The sequence below is a fragment of the Microcaecilia unicolor genome, chromosome 2, assembly GCF_901765095.1.
Source record: "Microcaecilia unicolor chromosome 2, aMicUni1.1, whole genome shotgun sequence".
Classification (NCBI taxonomy): domain Eukaryota; kingdom Metazoa; phylum Chordata; class Amphibia; order Gymnophiona; family Siphonopidae; genus Microcaecilia; species Microcaecilia unicolor.
In genome coordinates, this window is record NC_044032.1 from 12157074 (window position 1) to 12181085 (window position 24012).

General features: G+C 43.2%; 1 protein-coding gene across 1 annotated transcript in view; it reads left to right on the plus strand.

Annotated features, from left to right (window-relative positions):
• Window positions 1–19884, plus strand: part of LOC115462771 (myosin-IIIa-like) — a 207468-nt gene extending 187584 nt beyond the window's left edge. Inside the window, exons 27-30 of the mRNA XM_030192758.1 lie at window positions 6310–6475; window positions 16932–17276; window positions 18197–18285; window positions 19465–19884. Of these exons, the coding sequence (XP_030048618.1) occupies window positions 6310–6475; window positions 16932–17243 (478 nt within the window). The 3' untranslated portion in view covers window positions 17244–17276; window positions 18197–18285; window positions 19465–19884. The remainder of the gene's footprint in view (window positions 1–6309; window positions 6476–16931; window positions 17277–18196; window positions 18286–19464) is intronic.
• The last annotated feature ends 4128 nt before the right edge of the window (window positions 19885–24012 follow it).

Here is a 24012-nt window from a genome sequence, read left to right on the forward strand (position 1 = left end):
CGTAGACACCCTAACCTACAGGTACAAAGAGTAACCACAGACACCCTAACCTACAGGTACAAAGAGTAACCACAGACACCCTAACCTACAGGTACAAAGAGTAACCACAGACACCCTAACCTACAGGTACAAAGAGTAACCACAGACACCCTAACCTACAGGTACAAAGAGTAACCACAGACACCCTAACCTACAGGTACAAAGAGTAACCGTAGACGCCCTAACCTACAGGTACAAAGAGTAACCGTAGACGCCCTAACCTACAGGTACAAAGAGTAACCGTAGACGCCCTAACCTACAGGTACAAAGAGTAACCATAGACGCCCTAACCTACAGGTACAGCAGTGATTCCCAAATCTGTCCAAGACACTCAGGTTTTTCAGGATATCCACAATGAGATGTATTTGCATATACAGCCTAACGTACAGCCACAGAACAGGGATAGAAACACCCTAACTTATGTGCCCCCCCCCCCCCCGAAAATGCTCATGCTTAGTGGGTGGGAGGAAGGATTTTCAGGGAAGTCACTAGACTGAGATAGAGCTACAATTGACAACCTGCAGGGAAATCAGGGGGCAGGACTAGAGAAATAATAAAAGGGATTGTGTGGAGAAAATTCTGGTCTTTGCTAGCCCACCTCCGCCGAGACCTGTAGCACCAAGGGGGAAGCCCTGGGTACCAAGGCAGGAGAAGTTTGCAAGTGTGGTGATTGGAAGCCCCTGCACAAGGAAGAGGGTGTCTGCAGAATGTTCCCAACTTGGGAACGAGGTAGGAGTGTTTGGGGAACAAGAAACCCCAGGTAGGAGGACTGGGAGCGACTGTGCCTCACTTCTGGCTGGACTTTCATTGCTTGTGTGACTGGACCCTGTTCCAGGATGGGACAGTGTGACTGAAGAGATTACGTGAAGATGATTAAAGACTGATGGAAGCCTAGAGCGCCAAATTACCACGCTCTAGTTCCCTGAAAGCAAATAGAACAGACTTGAGATGGAGACTGAAGTGTATACCTGAAGTTGATTGTGGACATGAGAGTTTAATCACGTGGAGAAATTACCAAGTACATAAGAATAGCCATACTGGGTCAGACCAGTGGTTCGTCTGGCCCAGTATTCTGTTTCCAACAGTGGCCAATCCAGGTCACAAGTACCTGGCAGAAACCCATTAGTAGCACCATTCCATGCTACCAATCCCAGGGCAATCAGTGGCTTCCCCATGTTTATCTCAATAGCAGACTATGGACTTTTTCTCCAGGAACTTATCCAGACCTTTTTTAAACCCATGTTTCCAACTACCGGCGTCACCACCCAATCCACCGCTAAGATTCCACGGAACAATTCCTTCTAAACAGGATTCCTTTTTGTTTATCCCACGCATGTTTGAAAACAGTAATGTAATTCAAACGTGTGGGATAAACACAAAGGAATCCTGTGTAGAAGGAATGGTTCCGTGGAATCTTAGCAGAGATTGAGTGGCGACACCGGTAATTGGAAACAAAAACGGGAGCTGGGCAGACTTCTACGGTCTATGCCCTGATCATGACTGAATAGATAGGGATGGGCTGGAGTGTAAATTTTAAGGAGCTTCAATGTTAACTTCAGAACTTAGTACAAGAACCGTACTGGGCAGACTTTTATGGTCTGTGCCCTGAGAAAGGCAAGGACAAATCAAACTCGGATATACATATAAAGTATCACATATCATGTAAAATGAATTTATCTTGTTGGGCAGACTGGATGGACCATAAGGTCTTTATCTGCCATCATTTACTATGTTACTATGTAGATAACGCTAATAGCTGTTACCACATCCTCTGGCAAGCCATTTCCAGGGCTTAACTATTCTTTCAGTGAAAAAATATTTCTTCCTATTTGTTTTAAAAGTAGTTCCATGCAATTTCATTGAGTGTCCCCTAGTCTTTGCACTTTTTGAAGGCGTGAAAAATTGATTTACTTCTACTCGTTCTACACCACTCAGGGTTTTATAGACCTCAATCATATCCCCCCTCACCTGTCTCTTTTCCAAGCTGAAGAGCCCTAACCTCTTTAGCCTTTCCTCATATGGGAGTGACTTCACAGTGAGAATCCTGAAAGGTAACTTTAAAACCATACAAGAACGTAAGACCTTTGAAGTCAGAATGATTGAATATTTTAACACCCAACAGAAAGGACTTAACAAGGATCTGGGGTTCCTAGCCCATTATAAACCATAAAGCTGTATGTCTCTGTTGATCACCCCACCCCACCCCTCACCTATCCACACCCATCCTGTTAGAATATCAATGATATGCTTTGATGTCCCCATGCATACCTCCGACCCACCCCCATCCTCCCACCCTGTCAGACTGTCATAGTAATGCTTTGATGTTTCTCTCATATATATTATCTGCTACCACATTTGCTTATTTCCGATCTGATGAAGAAGGGCAACCTTCGAAAGCTAATCAAGAAATGTATTAAGTTATGTCCAATAAAAAAGGTATCATCTTATTTTCTTTTCCATGTTTTATTTTGTCTGATTTCTATTGATAACCTTAAGAGTGGACTAACACGGCTACCACACTCCTCTACTCATATGGGAGGAATTCCAACCCCTTTATTATTTTGGTTGCTCTTCTTTGAACCTTTTCTTATTCCGTTATATCTTTTTTGAGATCAGCAACCAGAATTCAGCGCAGTACTCAAGGTGAGGTCACACCGTGGAGTGATAGAGACATTATTATAATCTTGGTCTTATTTTGAATCCCTTTCCTAATAATTCCAAGCATCCTGTTTGCTTTTTTGGCCCCCACCACATACTGAGCAGAAGATTTCAGCGTATTGTCTACAATGACATCTAGATCTTTTTCTTGAATGCTGACCCTAGCATCAGGTAACTATGATTGGGAATATTCTTCTCAATGTGCCTCACTTTGCATTTGTCCACATTAAATTTCATCTGCCTTTTGGATGTCCAGTCTTCCAGTTTCCTACGATCTTCCTGCAATTTTTCACAATCCGCATGTGTTTTGATAACTCTGAATACTTTTGTGTCATCTGCAAATTTAATCACCTCATTCTTCCGTTTTCCAGATCATTTATAGATATGTTAAATAGCACCGGTCCCAGTACAGATACCTGTGGCAGTCCACTATCCACCCTACTCCATTGACAAAAATGGCTATTTAATGCTATCCTCTTCTGTCCAATACCTAATTCCTAATCCACAGAAGGACATTGAATCCTATCCCATGACTCTTTAATTTTCTGAGAAGTCTCTCATGAAGAACTTTGTCAAAAGCTTTCTGAAAATCTAGATACATCAACCAGCTCACCTTTATCCACATTTATTTACGCATTCAAAGAAATGAAGGCAATTGGTGAGGCAAGACGTCTCTTGGCTGAACCCATGCTGACTCTGTCCCATTAAACCATGTTTGTCTATGTTTACGTAATTGTATTCTTTATATTAGTGTCCACTATTTTCCCTGGCTCTGAAGTCAGGCTTACCGGTCTGTAAGTTTCTGGATCACCCCTGGAACCCTTTTAATAACCAACGTTACATTGGCCACCCTCCAATCTTCAGGTACTATGGGTGATTTTAATGACAGGATACAGATCGTTAACAGCAGATCAGCAATTTCATATTTGAGTTCTTTCAATATCCTGGGGTGTATGTCATGTGGTCCAGGTGATTTATCACTTTTTTAACTTGTCAATTTGGCTCAATACATCTTCCAGGTTCACCAAGATTTTTTTCAGTTCCTCCACATTGTCACCCTTGAAAACCATTTCCAGTACAGGTAGATCTCTTATATCTTCTTCCATAAAGACCAAAGCAAAGAATTCATTCAGTCTCTCCGCTATAAGTATATAAGTAATGCCACACTGGGAAAAGACCAAGGGTCCATCGAGCCCAGCATCCTGTCCACAACAGCAGCCAATCCAGGCCAAGGGCACCTGGCAAGCTTCCCAAACGTACAAACATTCTATACATGTTATTCCCGGAACTGTGGATTTTTCCCGTCCATTTGGTAGCGGTTTATGGACTTGTCCTTTAGGAAACCATCTAACCCCCTTTTAAACTCTGCCAAGCTAACCGCCTTCACCACGTTCTCCGGCAATGAATTCCAGAGTTTAATTACGCGTTGGGTGAAGAAATGTTTTCTCCTATTTGTTTTAAATTTACTAGACTGTAGTTTCATCGCATGACCCTTAGTCCTAGTATTTTTGGTAAGCGTGAACAGACGCTTCACATCCACCTGTTCCACTCCACTCATTATTTTATATACCTCTATCATGTCTCCCCTCAGCCATCTCTTCTCCAAGCTGAAAAGCCCTAGCCTCCTTAGTCTTTCTTCATAGGGAAGTCGTCCCATCCCCGCTATCATTTTCGTCGCCCTTCGCTGCACCTTTTCCAATTCCACTATATCTTTCTTGAGATGCGGCGACCAGAATTGAACACAATAGTCAAGGTGCGGTCGCACCATGGAGTGATATAATAGCATTATAACATCCTCACACCTGTTTTCCATACCTTTCCTAATATTACCCAACATTCTATTTGCTTTCCTAGCCACAGCAGCACACTGAGCAGAAGGTTTCAGTGTATTATCGATGACGACACCCAGATCCCTTTCTTGGTCCGTAACTCCTAACGTGGAACCTTGCATGACACAGCTATAATTCGGGTTTTTTTCCCACATGCTATGGCCTGTACTGTTTCTGTTTTAGCAAATAGAGGAGAATTTTAGAGTGAGAACTGAACTATGGACTTAAATGTGTCCTGACATCATTGAGCCTTTGTTTTGCATTGTGATGACCATCTGAAGGAAAAACACTCTGAATTGCACAGTCCAAGTTGAAGTTTATGAACTGTGTTTTAAATTTACTGTTAGTAAAGTAAGTTCAAGTTTTCTGCAGCTATGACTGCTGCCCAAAGAAAAGGTACCCTCGGCCTAATGGAGTAAATCTGGCCCCTGTCTGCGCCCAGCTCGAGTGATCCAGCCAGTGGCATGATGATACGTTGAAACCTTCTGCTCAGTGTGCTGCGGCGGCTAAGAAAGCAAATAGAATGTTAAGTATTATTAGGAAAGGAATGGAAAACAAAAATGAGGATGTTATAATGCCTTTGTTTTGGTCCATGGTGCAACCGCACCTCGAGTATTGTGTTCAATATTCTGGTCACCGCATCTCAAAAAAGATTTAGTGGAATTAGAAAAGGTACAGAGAAGGGTGACGAAAATGATAAAGGGGATGGGACAACTTCCTTATGAGGAAAAGCTAAAGCGGCTGGGGATCTTCAGCTTGGAGAAAAGATGGCTGAGATGATAGAGGTCTATAAAATAACGAGTGGAGTGGAACAGATAGACATGAATTGTTTGTTTACACTTTCCAAAAATACTAGGACTAGGGGGCATGCGATGAAGCTACAAAGTAGTAAATTTAAAACTGATCGGAGAAAATGTTTCTTCACTCAACGTGTGATTAAACTCTGGAATTTATTGCCAGAGAGTGTGGTAAAGGAAGTTAGCTTAGCGGAGTTTAGAAAGGGTCTGGACAGCTTCCTAAAGGAAAAGCCTATAGATCTTTATTAAGTGGACTTGGGGAAAATCCACTGCTTATTTCTGGGATCAGAAGCATAAAATGCATTGAACTTTTTTTGGATCTTGCCAGGTATTTGTGACCTGGATTGGCCACTGTTGGAAACAGGATGCTGGGCTTGATGGACCTTTGGTCTTTCCCAGCATGGCTGGTGTTACTGGAAGAATATTGAGTGGAGATTTCCACAAAGCCACTTGCGGGAGGGGGGAGGATGGATTTGGATTTCTTCATCACTGTGGAACAAGTGGTCTTGTGTGAATCTTTTTTGCATGGGAGGTAGTGGGGGGATAGTTCTATATTGATCTATCACAATGGCGGTTGGGGGATTGTTCTAGATTGATTAGTAGCACTGTTGTGTGACTGTCCTTTGTTTAGGGATAGTTACTACTACTACTACTATTTAGCATTGTTATAGCGCTACAAGGCGTACGCAGTGCTGCACAAACATAGAAGAAAGACACTCCCTGCTCAAAGAGCTTACAATCTAATAGGATTTATGATCCTGGTGGGCGGGAGCCTTTGTCTGACTCCCCCGTGTTTGGAGATAGTTATTGACTAGTCACTATGGTGAACAGGAGCTGTGGTGTGATTCTGTTTTGGAGATACCTCTAAATAGATCCATCACTCTGGTAAGAGGAGAACTGTTTTGTGACCTCACTGTGGTGGTGGTGATTATTAGATTGATCTCTATCTGCTTGTTATGTTCCTGAGTCTCTTCCTTACTTTGCAGAGGGAAAAACTGCTGTCGACACTATATGATAGATATGCAGCCTAATGGCCGATACGTCATCCTTGGAGAGGACCGGGCACATGTCTCTCTCACTAACCTGTTGCATTATCACAAGACTGTGGGAATCAAGCCATACATGGAGACCCTTACTGAGCCCTGTGGACAGGTGAGAGCAGTCCTGATGATTCTAATCTAATATTGACATTTCTGTTTTGCTTTATCGATCTAGCTCAAGGTGGATCACAAATCCAGTAAAGTCAAAGAGACAACCTCCCCAAGCCCTCAAAATCTCAAAGTTATGTTTTCAAAAACTATTTGACAGGCACAGATTTAAGAAGGAAAGTTTTAGTTATAAGCAGTAGCGAAGCCAGACTTCATTTTCTGGGTGGGCCTGGGGGTGAACTGGGTGGGCCTGGCCCACACATTTCCTCTCTGCCCACTGTTTTAAATTACTAGTCTTTTTACCACCTCCCTAAATTATTACTCGCTAACCACCCAAAATTTAGGGAGATAAAAGACTAGGAAGGCTGCATTTTATGAGAGAAGCAATTCTTTAATTCTTACCAAGAGAAAGTTACATTACAAATGCTAGTTTCTCATGGGGAGCGCAGGGGACCCAAACATGTGGTCTACCTCTGCCTCTCCCCAACGTAATGCTCTGGTATAATTGTTTATATACCTTTTGTGTTAAGAAGGCTTCGGCACTTATCTTCCTGAGAGATCATTCTGTTCTCTGTTCTCACAATATATTTTCTCTTAAGTCCTACATCACATTCTTCTGTTCATCCATAATTGCACCTTTCCCACGCCAGCTTGCACGTAGGAATGTCTTATCAGATCAGGGGTCACTGGTCCACATACTTCTCAGCCTTTTTGCTCTGTTTCAAAGTGCCCTTTCATTCTGCTTCAGAGTGCCCAATTGTGCTCATTATTTACACCACTCCTCTCCCCACAGAAGCAATAAAGATTAATACCTTGGCTGGCGGGGGTCCCCAAGCCCTGCCACGTACAGTCATCTGAGCACGTGTGAGGGGGCTTTCAGCATCGGTGGCTGGGAAGCATGTCGCCGATTTCCACAGGGTTGAGAAAGCTTGGGGAGGCTCTGGAGAGGACTCTTTAGGTGGCGGGACTTGGGGGTCTCTGCCAGCCAAGGTATTAATCTTTTTTGCTTCTAGGGGGAGAGGAGTGGGCTGAGAGGAAATGTATAATTTCACTTCGTGTTCAGATCGCTACGTCCTAGGAGGAGAGTAAAGATAGTTTGTATCTTGAAGATATTCTGAGTCTAATCTTTGTAGAGTTTTAAAAACGAACAATAATTTGAAATGTATTCTAGCCTTTACAGGCAGCCAGTGTAGTTCAGTTAACCATGGGGTAGTGCGATCCGTAGAACTCCCTCCCATAATCTGCTTTGCAGCTGCATTCTGATTAATTTTAATTTGGCATAATTGTGTCTCAGGTAGACTCAAGAGAAAGTTGTGTATAAACAACTTGAAAAGCTAAAGGTGGACAAAGCCGTGGGACCAGACAGGATCCACCCCAGGATATTAAAGGAGCTCAAAGAGGTTCTGGCAGGTCCTCTTAAAGATTTGTTTAATAAATCATTGGAAACTGGAGAGGTTCCGTGGGATTGGAGAACGGTGGATGTGGTCCCTCTTCACAAAAGTGGTGATAGGGAAGAATCTGGAAACTACAGGCTGGTAAGCCTCACTTCAATTATTGGAAAAGTAATGGAAGCAATGCTGAAGGAAAGCATAGTGAATTTCCTGGAAGCCAATAAGTTGCAAGATCTGAGACAACATGGTTTTACCAAAGGTAAATCATGCCAAACAAATCTCATTGAATTCTTTGACTGGGTGACTGGAGAATTAAATCAGGGATGTGCTATAGACATAATCTACCTAGATTTCAGCAAAGCTTTTGACACGGTTCCCCACAGGAGGCTCTTGAATAAACTTGACAGGCTGAAGATAGGACCCGAAGTGGTGAACTGGATTAGGAACTGGTTGACGGACAGACGCCAGAGGGTGGTAGTGAATTGAATTTGCTCGGAGAAGGGAAAGGTGAGTAGTGGAGTGCCTCAGGGATCGGTGCTTGGACCGATTCTGTTCAATATATTTGTGAGTGATATTGCTGAAGGGTTAGAAGGTAAAGTTTGCCTTTTTGCGGATGATACAAAGATTTGTAACAGAGTGGACACCCGGGAGGGAGTGGAAAACATGAAAAAGGATCTGCAGAAGCTAGAAGAATGGTCTAAGGTTTGGCAATTAAAATTCAATGCGAAGAAATGCAAAGTGATGCACTTAGGGAGTAGAAATCCACGGGAAACGTATGTGTTAGGCGGTGAGGGTCTGGTAGGTACCGACGGGGAGAGGGATCTTGGGGTGATAGTATCTGAGGATCTGAAGGCGACGAAACAGTGTGACAAGGTGGTGGTCGTAGCTAGAAGGTTGCTAGGCTGTATAGAAAGAGGTGTGACCAGCAGAAGAAAAGAGGTTTTAATGCCCCTGTATAAGTCATTGGTGAGGCCCCACCTGGTGTATTGTGTTCAGTTTTGGAGGCCGTATCTTACTAAGGATGTAAAAAGAATTGAAGCGGTGCAAAGAAAAGCTACAAGAATGGTATGGGATTTGCGTTACAAGATGTATGAGGAGAAACTTGCTGACCTGAACGTGTATACCCTGGAGGAAAGGAGAAACAGGGGTGATATGATACAGACGATCAAATATTTGAAAGGTATTGATCTGCAAACGTACCTTTTCCGTAGATGGGAATGCGGTAGAACTAGAGGACATGAAATGAGATTGAAGGGGTGCATTTCAGGAAGTATTTTTTCATGGAGAGAGTGGTGGATACTTGGAATGCTCTCCCGCGGGAGGTGGTGGAGGTGAAAATGGTAAAGGAATTCAAAAATGCGTGGGATAAACAAAGAAATCCTGTTCAGAAAGATCCCTCTCCCCGTCCGTACATATCAGACTCTCACCGCCTAACACATACGTCTCCCGTGGATTTATTTAAGAGCCTCCTGTGGGGAAACGTGTCACAAGCTTTGCTGAAATCTAAGTAGATTACGTCTATAGCACGTCTCTGATTCACTTCTCCGGTCACCCAGTCAAAGAATTCAATGAGATTCATTTGGAACAATTTACCTTTGGTACATAAGTACATAAGTAATGCCATACTGGGAAAAGACCAAGGGTCCATCGAGCCCAGCATCCTGTCCACGACAGCGGCCAATCCAGGCCAAGGGCACCTGGCAAGCTTCCCAAACGTACAAACATTCTATACATGTTATTCCTGGAATTTTGGAGTTTTCCAAGTCCGTTTAGTAGCGGTTTATGGACTTGTCCTTTAGGAAACTGTCCAACCCCTTTTTAAACTCTGCTAAGCTAACCGCCTTCACCACTTTCTCCGGCAACGAATTCCAGAGTTTAATTACACGTTGGGTGAAGAAATATTTTCTCCGATTTGTTTTAAATTTACTACACTGTAGTTTCATCGCATGCCCCCTAGTCCTAGTATTTTTGGAAAGCGTGAACAGACGCTTCACATCCACCTGTTCCACTCCACTCATTATTTTATATACCTCTATCATGTCTCCCCTTAGCCGTCTCTTCTCCAAGCTGTATAGCCCTAGCCTCCTTAGTCTTTCTTCATAGGGAAGTCGTCCCATCCCCGCTATCATTTTAGTCGCCCTTCGCTGCACCTTTTCCAATTCTACTATATCTTTCTTGAGATGCGGCGACCAGAATTGAACACAATACTCAAGGTGCGGTCGCACCATGGAGCGATACAACGGCATTATAACATCCTCACACCTGTTTTCCATACCTTTCCTGATAATACCCAACATTCTATTCGCTTTCTTAGCCGCAGCAGCACACTGAGCAGAAGGTTTCAGTGTGTTATCGACGACGACACCCAGATCCCTTTCTTGGTCCGTAACTCCTAACGTGGAACCTTGCATGACGTAGCTATAATTCGGGTTCTTTTTTCCCACATGCATCACCTTGCACTTGCTCACATTAAACATCATCTGCCATTTAGCCGCCCAGTCTCCCAGTCTCGTAAGGTCCTCTTGTAATTTTTCACAATCCTGTCGCGATTTAACGACTTTGAATAACTTTGTGTCATCAGCAAATGTAATTACCTCGCTAGTTACTCCCATCTCTAAATCATTTATAAATATATTAAAAAGCAGCGGTCCTAGCACGGTAAAACCATGTTGTCTTGGATCTTGCAACTTATTGGCTTCCAGGAAATTCACTATCCTTTCCTTCAGCATGGCTTCCATTACTTTTCCAATAACCAAAGTGAGGCTTACCGGCCTATAGTTTCCAGCTTCTTCCTTATCACCACTTTTGTGAAGAGAGACCACGTCCGCTGTTCTCCAATCCCACGGAACTTCTCCTGTCTCCAAGGATTTATTAAACAAATCTTTAAGAGGGCCCGCCAGAACCTTTCTGAGCTCCCTCAATATCCTGGGGTGGATCCCGTCCGGTCCCACGGCTTTGTCCACCTTTAGGTTTTCAAGTTGTTCATATACATATTCCGCCAGTGTCGCTATGCTCATATTAGCCCTCTCCTCAAGTCACTTCATTGGCTCCCTATCCGTTTCCGCATACAGTTCAAACTCCTCTTATTGACTTACAAGTACTTTCACTCTGCAGCTCCTCAGTACCTCTCCACTCTTATCTCTCCTTACACTCCTCCCTGGGAACTCCGTTCATCAGGTAAACGTCTGCTATTTGTACCCTTCTCCTCCACTGCCAACTCCAGACTCTGTTCTTTTTATTTTGCTGCACCATAAGCCTAGAATATACTCCCTGAATCAGTAAGTGAAGCTCCATCTCTGGCTGTCTCTCTCTATTTGTGCAGGAGGTCTGTAGATAACCCCCGTGTGGATACAGGTTCAGTTTTCTCTTTCCAGGACAATCCATAAAGCTTCTTCCTTTCCCCAGGTTCCCCGCATTTCAGCCACTCTGATATTGTCTCTCACATACAGCGCCACTCTTCCACCTCTTCGGCCCTCTCTATCCTTCCTAAAAAGATTATAGCCCGGTACAGTCACATCCCATTCATGGGAATCGTTGAACCACGTCTCTGTAATAGCAACAATATCCAAGTTTTCTTCAAACATCAGGGCTTGCAAGTCTTGAACCTTTTTACTTAGACTACGAGCATTTCCATATGCTTAGTGAGTTTGGGTGGTTTTTTATATTGACATGACCTTTCCCTCTGCCATCATGTTTATTCTGGGGGTGACTTTCCGAAATCCCTTGTTTCCTTTTGTCACCCCCACTCTCTAGTTTAAATGTCTAGAAACATACTGTCTGAACTTCTTCCCAAGGATCCTTTTTCCCATCACAGAGAGATGTAGCCCATCCTTACAGTACAGCCTGTTATTTTTCCACGTATTACCCCATTCTCCTATGTATCTAAAACCTTCTTCTTTACACCAAGACTCAAGCCACTTCTTGAATTCCGCTGTTTTGCGTAGTCTTTCTTCTCCCCTCCCCCATGTAGGAATTACTTCAGAAAAAGCCACAGTCTGAACCAAAGATTTCAGCCTCTCCCCAAGCTTCTGGAACGCTCTCTGTGCTGTAAACTTGCTGTTGTTGGCCAGATCATTTGTCCCCAAGTGACTTACAACATCAGCGTTTGAAGCCTCGCTCTCTTCTCGGATCACTTTCAGTATTTGGTCTGTACATCTTGTAGCTGAAGATCCTGGAAGACATTAGGTTGGAACCCCTGAACTGTGTTCTCAAGTTAATGCCTCTGATAATGGAGTCTCCGAGCAGTAAGAGCTTTTTGCTTTTCACCTATCTGTCATTGTTTTGGGGGATGTTTCTTGGGTTGTGCTACTTTCATTGCTTCCGGTTCCACCTATGAGGAAAGACTAAGGAGGCTAGGGCTTTTCAGCTTAGAGAAGAGACGGCTGAGGGAAGACATGATAGAGGTCTATAAAATAATGAGTGGAGTGGAACAGGTGGATGTGAAGCGTCTGTTCACGCTTTCCAAAAATACTAGGACTAGGGGGCATGCGATGAAACTATAGTGTAGTAAATTTAAAACAAATAGGAGAAAATGTTTTTTCACCCAACGCATAATTAAACTCTGGAATTTGTTGCCGGAGAACGTAGTGAAGGCGGTTAGCTTGGCAGAGTTTAAAAAGGGGTTGGACGGTTTTCTAAAGGACAAGTCCATAGACCGCTACTAAATGGACTTGGGAAAAATCCACAATTTCGGGAATAACTTGTATAAAATGTTTGTACGTTTGGGTAGCTTGCCAGGTGCCCTTGACCTGGATTGGCCGCTGTCGGTGACAGGATGCTGGGTTCGATGGACCTTTGGTCTTTTCCCAGTATGGCATTACTTATGTACTATGCACCACAGTACTTCCTTTTCAGCATCATGATGATGCAATGCAGCAAAAGAATTTGACAGGGGCAAAGGTTGGGAAGGTGAGAGCTTCTGTGAGGCAGTGGTTCTGCTAAATTGACTGGGAAATGAGAAATCCTGGGTGCATCTTTAATTGTAGCTAATTCCTTCTTGAGTTTGTGGATCTCATCTTTCAAAGCTGATATTTGGAGACAGATAGGACAAGCTTTAAGGTTCCAGGTAGTTTGCCTTAGGATTAAAGCAGAACATGTATTGCACTGAATGAAGCTCATATTGATGTGATTCACAAGTGTGAAAAGGTGAACTATGATAGGGAATAACAAGAAGAGAGTGGAGGAGTGGCCTAGTGGTTAGGGTGGTGGACTACTATTGGAGATTCTACATGGAGTGTTGCTATTCCACTAGCAACATTCCATGTAGAAGGCTGCGCAGGCTTCTGTTTCTGTGAGTCTGACGTCCTGCAGGACGTCAGACTCACAGAAGCAGAAGCCTGCGCGGCCACATTGGTGATCTGCAAGGGCCGACTTCTACATGGAATGTTGCTAGTTGAATAGCAACATTCCATGTAGAATCTCAAATAGTAGCAACAGTGGAGGAGTGGCCTAGTGGTTAGGGTGATGGACTTTGGTCCTGAGGAACTGAGTTTGATTCCCACTTCAGGCACAGGCAGCTCCTTGTGACTCTGGGCAAGTCACTTAACCCTCCATTGCCCCATGTAAGCCGCATTGAGCCTGCCATGAGTGGGAAAGCGCGGGGTACAAATGTAACAAAAAAAAAAAAAAAAAAAAAGTAAGATTGACCAATTAAGTGTAATGAAGATACTTGTCTCTTGGAATATAAAATCACAGTGCAAGAACAATTATAGGTTATAAATATGGCAACTGATCTTTATGCAAGGAAAGTAAACAAAAACAAGAGAAGGAGGAAACCTATATTATTTATTATTATTTATTGCACTTGTATCCCACATTTTCCCACCTATTTGCAGGCTCAATGTGGCTTACAAAGACCTGTTATGGCATCACCATTTCAGGGTACAAAAGATACAATTGGTGTTACAAAAAGATCTAGGATGACAAAAAAGATCTAAGCAAACAGTTATAGAAGTATGACTTTCAGAATAAGGGTGGAGTGGTGAAGTGTTATAACTAAGCTATATGGTTCTCCAAACAAGTAGGTAAAACAATAAATGCAAAAAAGGCTTTGCTCAAGAAATACAAAAGAATGTAATGAGAGGATCACGGAAAGATTATAAGATTAAACTGAAAGAAACAAAGAGGGAAATACGGCTAGCAAAAGTGCGAGCGGAAGAAAAATGGCTAAAGATATAAAGAAAGGTGACAAGACCTTTTTCAGATATGTTGGAGAAAGGGGAAGAGATAGGAATGGAATTGCGAGACTGAAAGATAATGAGAATGGCTATGTGGAGAGTGATGAAGATAAAGCGAACGTGTTAAACAATTATTTATCTTCGGTGTTCATGGAGGAAAATCCTGGAGAAGGACCACGGTTGACTGCCGAGGGAACATCTGGGAATGGAGTGGATACTGCACCGTTTATGGAAGAAAGAGTTTATAAACAGCTTGAGAATCTGAAGGTGGACAAAGCTATGGGGCCGGATGGGATACATCCCAGGATACTGAGGAAGCTCATGGAGGTCCTGGCAGGATCTCTTAAGGATTTATTTAATAGATCTTTAGAGATGGGAGAGGTTCCGTGGGATTGGAGACGAGCGGATGTGGTCCCTCTTGTGGAGACAGGGAAGAAGTGGAAACTACAGACCAGTAATTCTCACGTCTGTGGTAGGAAAAATAATGGAGTTGCTGCTGAAAGAAAGGATAGTAAACTCAATGACCTTAATGAACAAATAGTACCACTTCTAATCTAATATCGTCTACTATGCAACCACAAAAGGCCGACTAACCTCATTAATACTCTCACCCTAATGTCCTCACCTGAGCAATTACATAATGCTGACACCTACACAAGATCACAATGTATTCCTCTACAATGTATGTACGCACTTGATTGTAAAACCATGTACTAAGATGTACGCAAGATCACAATGTATTCTTTCACCATGTTTGTACGCACTTGATTGCAAAACCATGTGCATATTTGTAGTCCGGAATGGTAATTGCCATTACGGCAAATGTAAGCCACATTGAGCCTGCAAATAGGTGGGAAAATGTGGGATACAAATGCTACAAAATAAATAAATAGTTAACGTTCTAAAAGCCAATGGATTACAGGACCCAAGGCAACATGGCTTTACCAAAGGAAAATCCTGCCAAATAAATCTTATTGACTTCTTTGACTGGGTGACCGAAGAACTGGATGAAGGATGTGCGCTAGATGTAATCTACTTGGATTTCAGCAAAGCCTTTGATACTACTACTACTACTCAACATTTCTAAAGCGCTACCAGACTTACGCAGCGCTGTACAGTCAAACATGAAGCGAGAGACAGTCCCTGCTCAAAAGAGCTTACAATCTAAAGGACATAACAGAGACAATCAAATTAGGACAGCATAGTACATCTGATTACACAATAGTTCATAGGGACAGACTAATAGATCTAAACAGCTAAAGACAATTAAGGTATGCAAATGCATAATACAGACAGATTGGTAGTGGTATTGAATAGAGGAGTAATGGTAAGGTTAAGTGCCAAAAGCAGAGTCGAAAAGATGGGCTTTGAGCAAGGATTTGAAGATGGGTAGGGATGGGGCCTGACGTATCAGTTCAGGAAGTCTATTCCAGGCAAAGGGTGAAGCGAGGCAGAAAGGGCGGAGTCTGGAGTTAGAGGAGGTGGAGAAGGGAGCAGAAAGGAGGGATTTGTCCAGTGAGCAGAGGTTCCGGGTAGGAATGTAGAGGGAAATATGGGTGGAGGGGTAAGGAGGGGCAGCAGAGTGAAAGCATTTGTAGGTTAGTAGGAGAAGCTTGAATTGTATGCGGTAGCGGATCGGAAGCCAGTGAAGTGACTTCAGGAGAGGGCTGATGTGAGCATATCAGCTCTGGCAGAAAATAAGACATTCCGCGGAATTCTGAACAGATTGAAGGGGGGATAGATGGCTAAGTGGGAGGCCAGTGAGGAGCAGGTTGCAGTAATCTAGGCGAGAGGTAATAAGAGTGTGGACGGTCCCTCACAGAAGACTTGTGAATAAGCTGAAAGGGTTGAACTTAGGACCGAATTGCCTATGGTTGTTCCATTCTCCCCTGTGGTTTTTGTTGGGAGCTGCTGTTCCTTTTCTTCTCCTGGTCTTCTGAGTTACAGTACCATCTTGGCTTTGTCAATACAAAATACTGAGGGGACTGGGTCTGCACAGGGCTATATGTGAGGTTTTCTCAGTTTGTTCTCAGTCTCCCCATCTGCTGGTAGGAGGACACATACCCACTCATGGGGAATGGTCTGGAGCGACTCAAGGAAAATAAATTAGCAGGTAAGACCTAATTTCTCCTTCTTAACCATCAAAACCAAAACAAAATAATAACCGTCAATGAATACAAAGTAATTTTCTAAACAGTTATTTAAATCAACTCCATCTTTCCTCTTCTTCCCCAAATGCCTAGCTCCACAGTTAAATCACTATAATGGTCAAAATAAATCTCACTTGTGGGGGAGAATCACACAGTCGCCTTTCACAAAAATCCCAAGGTAGTTCCATAGTTATTCAATAGTCCCCTTCTGGAAACATAAGTTATCTGGTTCCTTTGGGATAACTTTATTTAGAACAGGCAAAATAGGCAACAGTCTGTTTTGAAAGTACTAAATAGCTTAGCTAAACCAGAGCCTGATTCCACTCACTTTAGGACTGGGCTCTGTGATCTGAGGGTAAAAACTTCCCATCAGCACCGCACCTTAAACCCAGCCCTATCTTTATATAAGGGGATGGACAGCAAGACTCTCTCTGCAGTGACCTCCTGTGGGATGATGGGAATTGGTTGGATAATGTGGTTGATGTTGCTCTTTCATGGGCTCCTCTGGGGTGACATGGATTGGTTGAGTGGTGTCCATGATCTTGCTCTCCGTGTCTTCTGGGACTTGGGTGAGGTCCTCATGATCTACTCTGAGTACTAGGGGTTATTGGGTGAACTCAAAGATTCTACTTTTTTGTAGTCTCCTCTGAATATTGGTTGGATGAGGTCAGTTATGCCGCTTTCCTGCGGTCTCCCCTGGGAAGTATTTGGATGATGTCAATGATGCTATTGTTTTCTTTTAGAAAAGTGAGTGGGAGCCTGACTACGAGGAGCTAAAATTCCTGACAAAGACTTTGTCCCTGAAAGATGAAGAGCAAGGTGAAGATTCCATGCACAGCAAAGACCAGAAGGGTGTCTCGATGACCATGGCTGAGCTGTTTATCCCACCACATAGCATCCATGCAGAGGAGGCGAAGCTTTCACCTTCTCTGAAACGTATCCAGGCCAAGAAGCAGAAGAGTAATAAGCAGTGGTGTACAGAGGGGAAAGATGATGGGAGAAATCTGGAACTTGATGTAGGACGCGCCCTTCCAAGGCTCTACCCCTCTATATGATTAGCCATGAGGACCATCCAAAATATAGAACAGGTGAGTGTTGAAAGAATTTGTCCAGCTACTGACCAGCTGAAGAGGATCTGAGACCAGACAATTAAATAGGGCAACAGAAGGTGAAAGCCTTATTAGATGGCGATGAGAAGGGGATCTTCATCCTGTCCTTATCAGAAGAAAATGGGAAAGGGGATCTGCCCCCTCCCTGCTCCTTATTAGAGGGCGATGGGAAGGGGGATCTTCCCCTTAGAGGGCATGGGAAGGGGGGGGGGGGTCTGCACCCTCCATTGGTCTTGTTGAAGGGTAGTGGGAGGGGATCTGGACTAGAGAATGACATTGGGACAAAATTTGCCCATGTTCCTGCTGTCTCTGTGTCCGTCCTTGTCCTTTTCCCACAGGCTTTGTCCCCCGCCACCCTCTACCTTTCCAACCCCAATAATAGCTGACTTCTACTACCCCAAGGAACCCTAATGCAACCAGAGGTACAAAATACACCCCGCTCTGTATGCCCTAGTGGAGAAGAAATATGCCCTATGAAGCCCTGTTATGATTTTTTAAATTTGTGGATGAATAATAAGTCATCAACAATCACAGGATACAGTCTAGCTCTCCTGTCTTCCACAGTCCTTCCCACAGTAGTCTCTCCGAAGATGTGTTGGTAGCAGGAATGCACAGGAGCCCCTGTTCAAGTTTTTGCCAGTTTTGGCCAGCACTTTTGCTTAACATCATTGTCTGCATTAGAGCAGGACACAGGGGCGGGGACGAACTTTGTCCCCGTCCCTGCGGCCAACCGCGTGCATACATGTCATTCTCTTATCTAGACCCTGCTTGTAGAAGTCTGCATATTTTGGGGGTCATGTGTGCTGGTAAGAATGTCAACCTATGCATCTGCTGGAGGCAGGTTTTTATGAGACAGATTTCTTGTTAACATAATTTTAATAAATTTTTCTTTTCCATAGGTTTCGTATCGTTCATCTGTACATTCTGTAAATTCAAAGCAGGATACTCATAAGCAATGAGTGTGTCAGAGCCCAGTATTATTTGACAGGTAAGTTGTGATCTCCTGGGAGACTCCCATCCTAACCAAAAAAGGTTGGATGTGTTAAAACTAGACATAGTGATAAGGGAGAAAAACATGAGAATAACGTTGATGACAGAAGTGTTGGAGCCAAACGATTAGTCTGTTGATCCTGTAGAGGGAGACAAGATCCTCGAATACCAAGCGAAGCAATGAGACAAAAAAAAAAAACGTGGTAGAAAGATCTTGATAAGTTGCCTGTATATATTATTTCTCACGACCTGAAGAGGGAAGCTCTTTATGCCATGATGCAGGTACTATGGTTTTTGATTGGCGAGATCCAGGGTGGTGAGAAATGAACCTGCTAGAATTCCTTTGTCCTGGTCGGATCACAGTCTAATGAGGGGAAGGGATGTGTAGGAGGCTGGTTTTAAAAGACAGGGAGGTAAATTCCCAGGTTTTTCCGGTAAGATGTTAGCTTGGAGGGAAGATGTGGGTTTGGCATCACCAAGGGGGTGAAGTGAAGATATGGAATGATACGTTTACCATGGTTTTAGATGTGAGAGAAGTGCGATTGTCTCCTGAGAGCGGACGAAGGGGGCTGCTTTCATGAAGGATTGTGTTTTTTTAATCAATAGGGACATCAGTGGTTGAAGAAACATTGTTTGCTAGAATTGCTTTTGAAAGAGTAAATTACATTTCTAGGTTTTATCGTGGAGAGGTGAGGAAAGCAAAGCAAGAGGGAAAAAATCATGTATTGAGGAACATTAACACTGGTTGCCCGTTGTTGAACTGATTAAAGTTTATTTTATGATTTTAAGGTGTTGAACCTTCCTTTAATTTTTTTATTTTTTAATTAACTAGATGTACAGATTGTTTGGCTTAAACCAAATCTTCTGGAAATTCCTTTCTTCTTTATTACAAAACTGTCCTTCGCTCATTCGGTGACATTTTCCATCACCGAACCCGGCCTGTGGAATTTCTCGCACAATAAGAATTCAGGAAGCATTTGAAGCCATTTCTGTGTACGGAGGCTTTTAATTGAGCTTTAGTCCTTTGACAGACCACTTTAGCTCCTCACACTCTTTGCATCACTTTCACTTTTCTCTGTCCTCTTCACTTTGTCCACATCCTTCATTCCCTCTTTGCCCCTGACTTTCTCCCGCATTGTCTCTTATCTCTCTTCCTTGTCTCTCTCATTGTTTGCAGATTCAACTTGCACTGGTGAGAGAAGTGACCGGCATAATCCTGTTCAGCTGTCCTAGGTGTCCTTCAATAACTCCTGTCCAGTAAAGTGGTGGAAGTAGCTGCAGCCCCGAACGTCCCCCTCTGCATTATAGACATCTTTGGAAGCAGAGACGGGGACAGGAATCTTTCTTTTTTTTTTTTCTTTTTCAGACTGAATACTACAGGGACCTCATCTTGGCCGTTCCTCTCTGGGTCTGCAGCCCAAAAAGTTTCAACTATGGGAATTTTCAGTTCATTCCAAAATTCTTTAGTTTCAACAGCAATATTATTAATGGTATCACTCATCTGAAAATGTACACACACTAGAGAGAAAGACTGAGGACTATTTATAAAACAGGATGAAAATTTTGCTTTTTCTGCTGTCATTTCAGGCAAAAAAAATGACACAAAATGATATGGAAAATGTAATTTCAAACAAGTGCACAGCCTGCTTTTCCCCTCTGTGCTGAGGCTGCTGGAAGTGGATTTCTTGTGTCACTGCCTATCCCAGTTGCTGGATGTCTAATGGATCTTTTGAAATATTTATTTCTTTTCTTAGTGTCCAGTCAGTAAAACGCTACAACAGTTTTCCGGCTTGTGCAGTTGTTTCTTCATGTGTTTTGTATCCAGAGGCAGTTTAGAAACTCTGGACTTAGTTTCTATCTGATGTAGCCCTGGCTCAGCTCACAGCAGGGTGATAACTGTCTGATAAGAGGCTGAAGGCAAAACATATCCTGCGCAGTATATATGTACGATACAAAGAGGGAGTGTTCTGACGTAGGGTACATGTGAATCAGAGGGCCCATGGGGAAGAGAGGACGCATGAGGCAGAGAGTACACTTGAATCAGAGGACGCATGAGGCAGAGAATACACGTGAATCAGAGGGCCCAAGTGGAGGAGTGGCCTAGTGGTTAGGGTGGTGGACTTTGGTCCTGGGGAACTGAGGAACTGAGTTTGATTCCCACTTCAGGCACAGGCAGCTCCTTGTGACTCTGGGCAAGTCACTTAACCCTCCATTGCCCCATGTAAGCCGCATTGAGCCTGCCATGAGTGGGAAAGCGCAGGGTACAAATGTAACAAAAAAAAAGAAGAGCGTATACATGAATCAGATGGCCCACAGGGCAGAGAGTACACGTGAAGCAGAGAGCCCATGAGTACTCATGAAACTGAGGGCCCATGAGAAGAGTACTCGTGAACAGAGGGTCCACTAGGGAGAGTGTACACGTGAAACAGAGGGTCCACGAGGGAGAGAGTACACGTGAAACAGGGCCCACGAGGGAGAGAGTACACATGAAACAGAGGGCCCATGAGAGGGAGATTTTTTGAGCAAAAGGCGACAAGCTGTGCTATTACAGTTTGATATTTCAGCTGTCTTTGATGGTATTAATCATTCTACACTCTTGTTCAAGTTATCTGAATTAGGTATGTCAGGGACTGTGCTAATTTGGTTTGAAAAATTCCTTAAAAGTAGATTATATAGAGTTAGTTTAAAATGGACTTGGGGAAAATCCACTGCTTATTTCTAGGATACGCAGCACAAAATGCATTGTACTGTTTTGGGATCTTGCCAGGTACTTGTGACCTGGATTGACCACTGTTGGAAACAGGATACTGGGCTCGATGGACTTTCAGTCTGTCCCAATATGGCAATACTTATGTCCTTATTATGAAGCACTCTCTTTAGAATCCAAACTATATAGAGAGGAGGCCCCACTTAACTTTCTTTCTGAGAAGTTCCGAGAGAAGAGGACTTTTCTCTGGGTAAGTGACGTTATTTTGGTCTGTGCTTGGTAACTTAAAGATTGGATTTAAAAGAGAAATTGTAGGTTATTGATAAACACAGCTAGAATTTAAAAAAAAAAAAAAGAAGCAAAGTATTACCTAGTCTCCATACCCTTCCCCATAGTTTTAAAACTTGAATTTTCTGCCACAGCATTAACAGACTCTAGAAGGCACAAAAAGCCTAGTTCAGTCCTCATTCCCACCCACCATCCCTAGCTCCACCCACCTTAGCGCAACTCTTCATTTATAGTCAATTATTCTAATTAGGACAACAAGAAGAGAGTTTCAGTAGAGTTTTAATTACATTTAATTTGTTTCTGAGAAGCAAACACTAAATAAATTACAAATTACAACATATAATCTTAAGGCTCTTTATATTCATCTGATATCCCTATTACCATAAGAAGTTTTAATTAAACAACTCTTATAATACTAAGATGAAGACAGCAGTCCAGCAACAAGAGGGGTGCTATCCAGTCTTTTGCATTGAGTGTCACTTATATGATTATCTCCCAATTGGTGAGAGATTATATGTGTGTGCTCGATGCAAAGAGCTCCTAGCTCTTGGAGAATGAGCCTGTTCTCTTGAGGCTAGAGTAGCAGACTTGGAGGAGCTGAGGGAGACAGAGAGGTACATAGAGGATGCCTACAGGGATGTTTTAGAAAAGTCCTACCTCCAATCTGGCAGCCCCTGTGCTACCTTGGAGAAGGGAGGCCTTCTAAAAGGAGAGCATCACCCTGGTGCAGCTGGAAGTAATCCCGTAGCCAGAACCAGCCCACCAGGGGATGCAATATCCTTGCATACTGAGGATATGTTTCCAGGAGCTCCTGTCCAAAAAGGAAGGGTTAGGATGGCTATTGTAGTTGGTGATTCAATTATTAGCTGAGTGGCTAGTGGACATGAGGATCGCCTGATCACTTGCCTGCCTGGTGAGATGGTGGCGGACCTCATGCATCACCTAGATAGGATTTTTGATAGTGCTGTGGAGGAGCCGGCTATCTTGGTACATGTGGGTACCAATAACGTAGGAAAATGTGGGGGAGAGGTTCTGGAAGCCAAATTTAGGCTCTTAGGTGGAAAGCTCAAATCCAGAACCCAGGTTAGCATTTTCAGCAGTGCTCCCCATTCCACACACAGGGCCCAAGAGACAGGCAGTGCTCCAGAGTCTCAATGCATGGATAAGGCGATGGTGCACGAAGGAGCGTTTTAGAATTGTAATGATCCGGGCAATAATTGGGGAAGGGGGAGCCTATTCTGTAATGATGGGCTCCACCTTAACCAGGCTGGACCAGGCTGCTGGCATTGGCATTTTAAAAGGAGATAGAGCAGCTTTTAAACTAGAAACTGGGGGAAGGCTGACAGTCGTTCAAAAGCACATGGTTCGGAATAAGGTATCTTTCAAAGATATCACCAAAACTGGGAAGATAGGGCATCTCGATAGCGAGGTTGCAATAGAGACCTTAGTAGACCAGGTGTCTTTAAAAAAACAGACAAAAGATTGCAAATTATCACTGTAAACTGCTGAGCAAGATGTAAATAGGAACAACAAACATATTTGAAATGTCTATATGCAAATGCCAGAAGCCTAAGAAATAAGATGGGAGAGTTAGAATATATTGCACTAAATGAAAAATTAGATATAATAGGCATCTCTGAGACCTGGTGGAAGGAGGATAACCAGTGGGACACTGTCATACCGGGGTACAAATTATATCGTAGTGATAGGGTGGATCGAATTGGTGGAGGGGTAGCACTGTATAGTAAGGAGGGTTTTGAATCAAATAGATTGAAAATTCTGCAGGAATCAAAACACATCTTGGAATCGCTGTGGATTGAAATTCCATGTGTAAAGGGGAAAAGGGTAGTGATAGGAGTGTACTATCATCCACCTGACCAAGTTGACCTGATGTAAAAATGTTATCAGAAGTTAGGGAGACTAACAAACTAGGCAACAGAATAATGGATGATTTCAATTACCCCAATATTGACTGGGTAAATGTAACATCAGGGCACGCTAGGGATGTAAAATTCCTTGACAAAATCAAGGACTGCTTTATGGAGCAGCTGGTACAGGAATTAACAAGAGGGGGAACAATTCTAGACCTAGTACTTAGTGGAGCACATGGTCTGGTGCAGGAGGTAATGGTGATGGGGCCACTTGATAACAGTGATCATAATATGATCATAATTTGATATCAGCTGTGGAGTAAGTAAACACAGGAAATCCAATACGTTAGCATGTAAGTTTCAAGAAGGTTTCGCAGGTGATCCGGCAAATTAGACTGATGAGCCTGATGTTGGTGCCGGGCAAAATGGTAGAGACTATTATAAAGAAAAAAACAATTCACCTAAGTTTTAGAAGTCTAAAAACACATTTCTTCAGTCTGGCCTTTCTGAATACAAAGAACTGCTTTTCTTAATCTCGTTTCATCCTCCCCCCCCCCCCCCCCCCCCATGTAGTCTGCCTAATTATGTTCTCACCTATCCACCCTTAATTATTTGTTTGTCCTTGAGATAGTCAAAAATCCCTGGTTACTTTCTGCACATGTATTAATTTGGTTCTTCAAGTTATTGTAACTTGTGTTGTATTCTGTACATTATTATGTTTTATTAACTTTATTCTTTGTTTGTAAGCCACATTGAACTTGAGTCTATTTTGGGCTAAGGTGGGGTATAAATAGGGTTACCATATGGCTCCAGAAAAAGGAGGACGGATTGAGCCAGCCGGGTTTTACTTCCATTGCTT